The sequence below is a fragment of the Brugia malayi genome (assembly GCF_000002995.4).
Source record: "Brugia malayi strain FR3 genome assembly, contig: Bm_v4_ChrX_scaffold_001, whole genome shotgun sequence".
NCBI classification, from domain to species: domain Eukaryota; kingdom Metazoa; phylum Nematoda; class Chromadorea; order Rhabditida; family Onchocercidae; genus Brugia; species Brugia malayi.
This window is the reverse complement of record NW_025062479.1, coordinates 6,716,821-6,728,726: the sequence shown is the minus strand read 5'-3', so window position 1 is coordinate 6,728,726 and position 11,906 is coordinate 6,716,821. Positions and strand designations below refer to the sequence as shown.

Here is an 11,906-nt window from a genome sequence, read left to right as displayed (position 1 = left end):
AGCAACAAAGAAATACGGTGGGAAGGTAATTATAAGGATTAAAATGTTATCAAAAAGGTCAGAAATACAGATGCAATTATGAAAAGTGCTTCTGAAACATTCCTTGGTAGTTTGTCGTATTTTTATTAGTGACTAACATTTTATTCATTGATTTCTGCTGCCTCTGTTATCCTCATTAAAGACTGGGGGACGTGCAGCTTGTCAATAGCTTTTTTTAAAAAAAAAAACTTCGGAATATGGCAGGCTGCAATGGATTAAGGCCCAGAATTTCTTGGAGGATTTGATCTTTAATGATGAGTGGTATTTCGTAATATTTTTACCTTATGGTAATATTACGAAAGAAGTTGTATTGAGTATCGTTGTCCCAATTCTAGATTTGTTCTACTGACATCAGCAACTCACATGTCCCAAGTGCTGTGATGTTATTTTTTCTCCTTCTTACGACATTTGTGATCATTACAAAGAGCTCTTAATGTCAGTGCATTAGGTGTTTAGATCTGTTAGACATACGTTATCAGAACTGTGAAAAGCTTGATCTTATGGACGCCCAAATAAATGGTTAAATTCAATAGATAATTAGCGAACCTGTGAGTTGCATATTTGAATGCTTGGGGAGGAATTTGTTTGCCGCAGTACGAGTTCACTAGCGATGAAAGAAGAGGTAGAGGGCTGATGTTTCGAGATGATAAGCTAAATAATCATTGTTTAAATAGAAGCAATTATTAAAGTAATGTGATTCAGCAGTGCTGAAAAGAAAGCCCCTTCGCAGAGAAATGTAAGCTTCTGGGTAGATAAATCTTACTCGACTTCGTTCCAAAATTATTGAAATTTGAAGAAGTAACATTCTGAAAGGTTACTGAAGCACTAAAAGTCTGTTTTGACTCGAGCGGATTGAGTTTCAGGTAAGCGTCTCGTCTTTTGTTCACCTTTCTTACCTTTTTTTTGCATTTAAAAATCAACTTGAGCGCCCAGTGAGATGCCTCTGATTACTTGTATCCATGTTTAAGTTTTATTAGAGTTTATGCTGATTCATAGGAATGCGGACCACTAATAATTATTAATAAACTGCCAATCTAAACCTACATTCACGTCCAACCTCATGTTATACACATAAAAATAAATACAGACACAAATAATGCATACAACATGCATATACTCACAAACATCCGTTTTTGCCAGTGGCAAACATTACAACGTTGTTGCCGCATCCAAATCGATAACAGTTTTTTCTTTTGTTCCAAATCAGAATTTTTTTTTTTTATTGTTTTCATTCACAGTTTTCTATTTGTTCCTGCTTTGCTTTGTTTCGAACACCATTTTGGGGCTTACCGTTTTAGTTTTAGGAGTTTGCTAACCTCGAGTAAGATGGAACAAGTTAGATCAGTGCTAACCACTGTAACGATTGTTTTGCTTTAACACCACTACTGTGCTTTGGAAGAAGCTTGTCGGATAAAAGAAATGTTAGAACTCGTCAAAAATGTTTATGTAAAAAGTTATGGAATGATGTTGGATGGACTACGAGGGAGTACATAATTTTCCCTACATTCATTTTCAATATTTGACTGTAGAATGTTTTTTGACAACAGGGAAGTGTAATCAGTGCAGGTAATGTAAAGGATGAAGGGATTTCATTATAATAGCAGTACTGATGAGAGTGATGATGATAATGGTGTTGTTGGTGATGATAAAATGAGCATGATGATAGTGATGTTCGCGGTTGCGGTCATGGTAATGATGATGATGGTGCATTCACCCGCATTTGAGTTGAATTATAATTGTGCAGCAAGGATTCAGTAGCTATATTTGCAGCAGCAGTAGTACAACAAAAGTCTCTGACGAGAAAGGGGAGTGAAAGAGTAGGATAGTGTTGACGTTCTGGTTGACTTGCTCCAAGGTTGTTGAGTTGTTGATCTGTTGTGTGACGACCTCTACAGCATGTCCATCTGCAGGCTGTGTGACTCGATGCTCCTATCTCAATTGTTCTAAAGTGGCTTCCGTTATCTCCGACACTTATCGCATTGCTTGGTTTAATCTATGACTGCTGCAGTTGTAAGCATTAATAAATTCTAGAAACTTGTCGCAATCTCGCGAATATCTCCAATTGTCGGTCCTTTGACTAGGACGATCAGTGTCCTCATTAGAGTGTATGTATATGTGCATGTTTAGTCTATCGTCTCGCAGCACCGTCCCCTTGTGTTTGTCCATACTATGTAGTAGCGTTGAAGCACAGTGGTGAAGGATAGGGGGTATAGTTGCATTCAAATTTTTATTTCGAAAGGTAGAGTAATGTGCATGTGTAATTTTGGTTAGTTACATGCTAAAATGTTACTATTCTCTACACTAATTGCTCAGTTCTTTGATCATTGAGGTTGATTTGTGTTTAAGCTTTTTCCTTTGTTGAACGATAACAATTGCTGTTTCAATTTAGCATGTTCAGATTACCTAGAACTTCTTTAGCAAAACTCCTTGAACTCTTAACACTGGCCTACTCGCTTTAATAAAAATATCAGTGTTTTTGATTGGTAATAGTGATTTTGTCATTTTTCCTGAACGGCTTTGTCACTTACCACCGGTTCAGTACATACCGAAACTTCGCTGATTTATTTTGTGAAGCGCAGTGTTGAATTTCACTTGACATGCTAATCATATGAAAGTGAAGTGTTGTATTTACGGAAATGCACACTTTAAAAGTTTTTTTTTACTTCAGCAAAAATCGCGGGGTCTTGGGAGAGGCGTCTTTGTTGTAATATTCGCCTGGCGCTGAAGCGAGGCCCAGTGATAGCAGCAGTGAAAAATTTACCATCACTATTGATCTCGCCGACAGCAAGCATTGTTCATTCTCGCTTGCCGGTAGGATAAAAAGCAGCAAAATATCACGACTCAATAAGGAAAGCGCCTAAAGCTTGTAAACATTTTCCATTGTCGATTTGGTCAGACTTCATTCTTATCTCTTCAGGAAAAGAATTGCTCTAAAATACTACTTTAGAGTTATCACTAAAGAAGGTTGCATACTGCAGTAACAAAGAAGGTTACTGGGGTTTTTTGTCGAAACCTTTTGTCTTTTTTTGACATGTTTTAAGTAGATCTCATATGATTACTCTTTTATAACTTACTTTCTACCATAACTAGTTAAAAGATTTTTTTTTTTTAATGTTTGCAGTAATACATGTTTTTACTTAATAATTGAGAATAGATTTGTGTTGAGCGGTGGTTGGCATGCTTAAGTCGCATGCTATTCCTTGTTGAGTTAATCTCACAGCTATGATTCTTTCTATGTCGTGATATGGTCCCTCTCCTACGTTGTAGTGCACGAGACATTAGAAATTGTGACACGTGCAGCCTCACGAACGAACATCACATAAAGTCATCAGCTTAACATCGTTAATCATCGATGTTCTATCATCACTGCGTGTTCAGACTATGATTGAAGTGCTCACCCGTGGTGGTGTCATTGAAACAGCAACAATTCCATCAGCAACGAGTAACAGTGTAATTGGTATATTTTCATTATACTTGATACACATTTTGATGGTGTTTCTAAAGTTCGCGCTGTAATGTTTGCTGATTCGTCTTAGCCTAGAATAAGTGTAGCACCAATAAATTATATTAATATTCAAAATAGCATATGTAAAATTGATTACTTGTAAGATATTACTTGGGCATGAAAAATTTAAGGTGGCGGCTCCTCAACGTCATCTGGCGTATCGTCCGCTTCAAAACATCTTTCGTCATCTATCTCTACACTTTCGGTAATTGGACAAGGCGTCGAATTACGACAACAGATTGTTAAAAGCCCATCTGATGAATCTTTGAGGTACTTTTGATACGTACATAAATGTTTTTTCTGGTGAAACCATTTATAGGATGTGTAAAAGATGCATAATTTTCAGGTCTCGCACATCATCTTCCGGCGGTAGCGGAGGCGGCAATTCAAATGGGACAGCAAATACAAATACCAGCAGTGGAAATAAGGTATTTTTCCTAATATCAAAATATCTATTCTGTTCCCATTTTTCTGCATTACGAGCTTTTAGGGATATCGTCCGGAAGATGCAGTGCGGACGTTTGGAGGTAAGCTCACACCTTTCGAAATCTCAGAAATTTACAATTATCCTCGTGTTTATTTTGTTGGATCTCAAGCGAAAAAACGAAGTGGTAACATCAGTTCGCAGAATAATTGCGGTTATGACGATGATATGGGAAGCTACCTTCTTGTTGCGCATGACCACATCGCATATCGTTATGAGGTGTTGAAAGTTATTGGTAAAGGAAGCTTTGGTCAGGTTTGTATTTGTTTGTTACTGCTATTATGATTTCACACATCATTAAGGGTCGATGACTTCGAAGAGTGAAAAAGGAATATTTAGCCTGATTTTGGGCCTGGTCTAGCAAAATATATTTACAGGTAATACGTGCATATGATCACAAACATCAGCAATATGTTGCGCTGAAATTAGTTCGTAACGAAAAGCGTTTTCACCGTCAGGCAGAAGAAGAAATTCGAATTCTCGTAAGTTTTACAAACCAACCTTTGCATCATTTTTCTTCAGTATTATGTGAAATACTAACCATTTGCCGAACGAGATAGAGTTAATTGATTTAAAATGTTTTACAACTACTTAAAATAGTTATGATCGTGTTCTGTGGGAGAGCTATACAATACTTTTCAGGATCATTTACGAAGGCAAGATCCAGAAGGTGCTTATAATATCATTCACATGCTAGATCATTTTAATTTCCGAAATCACAAATGCATTACTTTCGAGTTGTTGAGCATTAATTTGTATGAACTTATCAAGAAGAACAAATTCCAGGGATTTAGTCTGCAGGTATATAAGCTCCTTAAGCTACTTCCAATAACATGCATTTATTTATAGCTGTGAAGTTCAAAAGTAATCTTTTATGAGAAATTTCTTTGCCATTCCGAAATCTGCTGTTGCATTTATCGAAACAGTCTTTTAGCTCGTTCGGAAATTTGCGCATTCAATGCTACAATGTCTTGATTTGCTTAATCGTAACCGTCTTATTCACTGTGACTTAAAGCCAGAGAATGTTTTGTTGAAACAACAGGGTAGGAGTGGCATAAAGGTTTTGTTTTTTTGATTTCACTTCTTTTCCTTGTCTAATTTGGCTCATTTAGTTCGATTAATGTCCCGTTCTTTCTTTTTGAAGGAATTGTTTTGTGGATTGATCCAATTCATTCAAAATATTTGTAGGTTATTGATTTTGGTTCTTCATGTTTTGATGATCAGCGAGTATATACTTATATCCAGTCGAGGTTTTATAGAGCTCCAGAAGGTAAGTTTGTAGGAAAAAGCGGAACTTTATGTGAGCTGTATGGAATTTGTCACTAATTTAAATTGAGATATGTTACAGTAATTATGGGTGGAAAATACGGGATGCCCATCGATATGTGGTCACTTGGGTGCATACTAGCTGAATTACTTACTGGATATCCACTATTACCTGGAGAAGATGAAAGTGATCAGGTTTTTCAAATTTCGCTAATCCATTCTATATTACCACTAATGGCATCTCTTTTTCGTTCTTAAGATCTCTGTTTAGAAAAGTTAGTATCAAACAACAATTCTGTCGCACATTAGCCTAACACAGCGTTTGTCTGTGTCTGAGGTTTTTTTTTTTTTTTTTTTTTTTTCAGTTAGCATTAATAATTGAATTGCTCGGTGTGCCACCTCTTAAAGTCACTGAGAATGCCAAAAGAACGCGTAATTTCATTTCATCGAGAGGTTATCCACGGTACTGCACTATAACTACAATGTCGGATGGAACTGTAGCAGTCTCAGGAGGGCGATCAAAGCGCGGTAAACCAAGAGGTCCTCCTGGAAGTCGGTCTTGGAATTCTGCGTTGAAAAATCAGGCACCTATTTAATATATTTACTGCGAAAGCTTTAAATAGAAAATGTCCTATTCAAGTTTGTCGAAAACTTTTATGACTAGTCATTTCAGGGCGATGATTTATTCATTGATTTTCTGAGGCAATGTCTGGACTGGGATCCAGATAAGCGACTAACTCCTCAACAAGCTTTGAAGCATCCTTGGCTGCGAAGACGATTGCCTAGACCTCCGGAGTGTTGTGTTAATCTTATCTCCATGGATACCAGTGCCGATGCTTCTCTTGGTTTGTTGTTCGCATAATGCAAACTGATGAATTTTTGATAATTTTGCTTCTCGTTTAAACACTTTACGTTTTCCAGTTCTCCTTTTTTAGTTGTAATACATCGTGGTTCCCTTTTTCATTAGATATAAAATTTGATTTTTGCTTACTATATTTCAGTTTCGAAGTTGCCGCATATCTGATAGAACTAAGTACATTTTTGTTGAGCCAGTTTTCGGAACTGACTAAGTTCTTCAGAAGTTCGTCTTTCCGATGGTAACGGCTAAGAACTGTCGTACTATCATCTCCTTGTGAATTTAAACCAAAAATGAGTTCGAGTTAGATTGTTCCTATTACAGTCTTGGCTCATCATCCTGCCAAATCATATGTTTCATTCAGTGTCAGCATTCGTTATTTTTTACTCTGGTGTCTTGCTAACATATGTTATCCTAAGCATAACTATGAAGGTTTTTCTTATAAATTTGTATGCTAGGAATATTCCTGTAGAATACATTTCCTATATATGGTTGTCATCAAAGCTTTGATGTCATATGTTCTTGCTGTTTCGAAATGGAATTCGTTATTCGTGGTGATTTTCTTGGTCTTGCAGCACTGTAAATGTTTTAATAGGGGCGAAAAGTATTAAAAAGATATGGAATAATGGTCTCTTGATAAACCAACTTTCATGATTGGTTGATTTATTAGTTTTGAATCTGGTACGCATGTAAGATAGCTTTAGTAATAGTCTAATCTTTCAGGTGCTTATTTCTGATTTTTTTCAGTTTTAAACATTAAACTCAGTTGTGAAATGCTTATGATGTGTCTGTGGTAGGAGCAGCTTATAAGCGGCAGTGATTTATTTAATCGGAGTTGTCTGAGTTTCGCCTCTTACCGTCTGGAGTAGAACGAGGTCATCATTTGCATGATTGTTTTAATGTATGATTTACAATGTGTGAATTGCAGTTTCACTGAGGTTACAGTGCATTCACAATTTCCTTGATGAAATCAATTCCGCCGTATTTCTACAGCGCAAATGTAAGCTGTGATGTAGTTGTTTAGACTTATTTTGCATTCTTGTGTGGGTGGGTGATTTTTCAACAGTTAGGTAACGTAGCGCGCTTTTGTTTTCGTTGATCGTTGTTGCGCTCTAGTCATTTAATGCGTCTATATTGGTAAGTGCCAACGTGGTGAGTGGTTATTATTTATCTAATGTATGATATAATTGTTGCAACGAAATTTATGGGCAAAATTTGGGTGTTAAGATGAAGTTTGATGCCAGTTAATGTTTTGAAGCGTATGAATTGTTTTGCAATATCTTATATTCATATTTCAAATTCCAAAGAAGGCAGTGTTAGGCAAAATTGATGGATGATCTGTCTACGAACTTTATCAACACTGTTACTGTTATTTGCGTTATTTTCTTTTTGTTGTATGTTTATAGTCAGGTTGAATAATTAAGGTAACTAAACTTTCCATTTCTTAATTATATGTTCTGTTGATATAGTGAGTCGGCAAAGCACATGTTTTATAATACATGACAAGATTTGGTTTTGCAATTCAAGAAAAATATTTTTATGAAAGAGTAAGATAGTAGTCGCGAGTGATGGGAACCGTTCAGAAATTTCTTTTCTTGCAACGTTCATATTTTGAGTATAACTTCAATAGTATAATATTTTAGTTCAAATAAAGCATGTAACTGTTGCCCTCATTTCGTTAATGAACATTTTATCTGGCAAAATTACAAACATTTTGGTATCCGTAGCAAAGCAATATAAGTGATGGTCGAATTCTGAGATATCTCGTAATCAGGTGCTCAAACCTTTGTCATCAATTGCTTTCATCGACATGAATGCATTTATGTGCTGTTTTTACTGCTTGAACTTCATATTGTTTTCCGTTTTTGACATAATATATCCTTGGTTCCATATGTAAGCCTATTTTCAATATTTGGTAATTCTCTTGAAATTTCTTGTTCTCATACTATTGCAGAATCTAGTTCTTAACTTCCAGCGTTTCTCCGAGTATTTCTGATGCAATCCTAGTTCCCGTTTCATTTGGAATATGAACTCTAACTGCCTTTTAATAAATTCGAAAGACTGTGCTAATAAGGCTTTTCATTTTTTCTTGGTAATGGGCAGGACAGTGTTTGTATAGTAGAGATTACGATGTATGTTTTTGAGTGAACTGTATATGTCGTTGCGGTGTTCAAGTGTTTGAGGAGAAACAACATTCATTTTACTTGTTTCTTTTTAATTCCTGAGCTTTTCTCTCGGTTAATAAGATGTATCTCCTGTGTTTAAAGCAATTTATATTTCGGTAACTCATGGTGTCTTAAATTATAAGAACAACCGTTTCAGCCGAATAATTTGCTCTCATATATGAACTGTGTTAATATGCTACTGACTTACGACATGAATTTGTCTCTTCATTTTGAAAGGTACTTGGAAGTGATATATGAAATATTAAATACAATGTACTTAGATGTTACAAAATAATTCTCAGTGACTAGAGCAATTTAACACTCATGTTATGTCATGTATGATGTTATGTACTTCTTTGAAATCTAGAAGGCTTAAACCAAATCTTAATCTTTGATGACACATTTTTGCAGTGCTGATATGAATTCACAAATCTCCAAATTTGCATGTTCAGTCATTATATTCGTATCGTAAAGCTTCCTAATTTACCCTTTAAACTTCAAGGCATCATTTCTCGTTGTCTTTTAGTCGGCAAAGACTGGGGTAGAGCATTTATTCTAATCGTTTTTCGATCCAAGTAGCACTTCACTTCATATTATCATTCAAAGTACCCCCATTATAGTGCTGAGTCGGTTGCATTCAACGCCATTAAATTATAGTAAAATTCAATTATAGCAAACGTTGTAAATGATTCTGGAAATGATTAAATCCTCTTGAATCCGGCATCTCTATTTCGAGACTGTGCTTCAACAAATTGGCAACATTGAATTTAAGGAAACAGGTCAGATTTCCGTTATTCTCTTGAATCTTCGTTATTGTGGCTCCAGAATTGCTTCGCAAAAAAAAAAAAAAAAAATTAAGCGGCAATACTAGTATGACAAAGGTCTCCGTAAGGCTAGTGGTGAAGATATCTCAGCACGAATGGCACTGCCGCAATAATTGAGAAACCAGAATTTGCTGCAGGAAATATGTTCGGGAATTTTTTGCCCGACTTAGTTAATCTTTTTAAAGCTCAGCAAGTGTATAACAAAGTTTTCTTCAGAAAGTCCTGAAAATTTCAGAGGAATTAAGCAAAAAATGCTCCAAATTGCTCAGTTGGACCTTACACTTACAAGAAGACTTAAATCACACCCAAATAAAATGTGAGATAAGATGAAGTATACAATGAGATGACAGGAAACAAAATTGCTAGTCAGTGAACAATGCACGCTTGCGTATGACAAAAGACGCTACAGTATTAACAAAGGTATTATGGAAAAGTGCATACTAGGGACTGCAAGAAGTTCGAATCGCATCAGTGATGGTTAAAAAAAAAAATGGATTAATGAGATTCCCACTGTCCCTATCTACTATCTAGCGAAACCACAGAAGGGCTTGGCAAACACAGCGGGGAAAGAAGACCCTGTCCGCTGCTCCAGTGTTGTAGTCCAGTGCCAGTTTGTGATGGCTGGAAACTGAATTTTATGTCACTGAAGATAATGTTTCTGTCACTTACTTTACTCATTTACAAGCAAACAACATTGGTTAACACCTGAACACATCACAAGTAATCAAGTTTAAATGCAACGGAAGATTTCAAAAAGAGAAAAAACTGACCTGGTTGGAGTTGCTTTTGAATTTTATGCATCGATGCTAAACACTTGCCAATATGAAACGATTTAAACAAGCAACAGATCTACTAATAAAAGGTAACACCACGACAGCAGTGAATGATCGTTATCTGTAGCTCATATAAATATATTAGTGGTCGAAACGTATTCATACATTCAACAAATTTTAGAAGGTACAGAGAAGAAAGCATAAACAAATGCTGCAAAATTAAGATGACAGCAGGGAGCCAAAAACATCCAGAAACAAACCACTGGATATTGTCGCGGTTTTCAATATCGCGGAACTCAAATTTGTGCAAAAATTAATCATTTAAATTGTGAATAGTTGTTAAGGAAGTTATTAATCGTTTACCCAATTTTAGGTTCTTCAACTTCATTTTTCATGCTGTCGTGAAAGACGAAATATTTAAATTATTATATCCAAAACTAACAAATTCCTCTTATCTAATTCCTTTTCCTCGCACAACAAAAACCCTTTGTTAGCAAACCCTTCGTTAGCAAAACCCTTTATTAGCAGTCTTTGTTTCATATCATTTAAATGTCCTCCTCTGCCGAATATCTGGTCAGTTCAGTTCTGTATATAAACTAATCCTGTTAACAATTTTCTTTGTTCATCCATGAGAAATCCTCCCATCTAATCTCCATTCGTTAAATCAGTCTTATATATAACCCAACCAATCCTTCCATAACCATCATTTGCTTTATGTTTTGGGATGCGTCTAATACTTTATAATTTTGTGTTATTTCACCATTTTTATATTATTGCATTTTTTATAGTTTACGCGTTTGTTAAACGGTGTAGCATCCGTACGATATGTATAAAGCGCTATTATTTGCTTCATGTTAAATAAAGGTTTAATTACCCAAGTTTGAGGTTTCACGACACATGCGTTTCTTTTTGTTATCTTGATCTAGCTGAAAATCACACGTTAATCCTCCAATGATTTTGCTACGATCCTTACACTGTAAGCATCTGTCGTGTATGCAAATGAAATGTGTTATTTGTAGAAAACACTCCCAATTCTTAACACATATATAAATCTGATACTAACAAAAAAAAAAATTACAACTCGTAGCCCTTCCCTCGCCAAAAGGCAACTTACAACAACACGAAATACTCTTCCCTCCTTCCTACTCTGTCTATTAGCACTGTTCATTTTAAAATCATATTATAATAAAGATTCAATAACCTTACCGGTTTATAAACTAGGCGTAACCGACACCAACTGTTTTTCTTCCATGATTGCTACGTCAACTGAACTACTCATTCTACAATCAAGATAAGCCTTCCACACCCTGTTTGTGTTTGACCATCGACAAACTTTCAAGACAACAAATATTTGGTCAGAAAACCGAAACAATTTTAGTAGAAAAATCTGTAAAATTCCTCAATGAGTAATCACATCATAAACTGCAAATGAAGATTTGCAGTGTGCTTACGCTAATCTAAATATCCATCTAAACGTTTCCTGTCTTTCCACATTGCCAATTTTATATTTACCAGTCGTACATATTAACTCTTTCTTTTGCCCACCCCTTTTCATTCTGCATAATTATTTCTGTATTCAACTAAATCCGATCACAAGAGGGGTAAAACGTAACTGGATTGTGTTGTAAGATTCCTTCATAAATCAGGTATATGGAACTAAATTTAGAGGATTGCCCTTTTTCTGGATTTTGATTTGTTGACTTTTGTGGTCCTGCTTATTTCACAAGTAACAGTCAGTTCTCATACTTTTCGTATTACTTTCAATCGTCAGCGATGGAAAAGAGCGTTCCCCATATTAACTTGCTATAAAAAATTTCCTCTAATTTTCTACAAAAAATAATCCTCACTACTCAAATATTTCAAAACCTTTTCTTCTCCGACACTGTATGCCATGTCTCACAAGAGTTTTGATAAACGTATTAAAATCGGTAAGCATCATGAGACTAGCAAAGATGAAACAAGTCCTGTTTAAACGGAGACAAAATAAAATAAAA

The 11,906-nt window shown here is 35.6% G+C and overlaps 1 protein-coding gene across 1 annotated transcript; it reads left to right on the top strand.

The window, feature by feature from the left end:
* Positions 1–3,420: 3,420 nt before the first annotated feature.
* On the top strand, positions 3,421–6,318 carry Bma-mbk-2 (Uncharacterized protein; the record flags this gene model as incomplete). The annotated part of the gene is made up of 12 exons (XM_043073900.1): positions 3,421–3,496; positions 3,676–3,814; positions 3,891–3,972; positions 4,035–4,283; positions 4,406–4,510; positions 4,671–4,829; positions 4,963–5,088; positions 5,217–5,298; positions 5,377–5,489; positions 5,660–5,797; positions 5,968–6,139; positions 6,296–6,318. The coding sequence occupies 12 exons, from the start codon at positions 3,421–3,423 to the stop codon at positions 6,316–6,318; spliced, it is 1,464 nt and encodes a 487-aa protein (XP_042929834.1).
* Between the last annotated feature and the right edge of the window lie 5,588 nt (positions 6,319–11,906).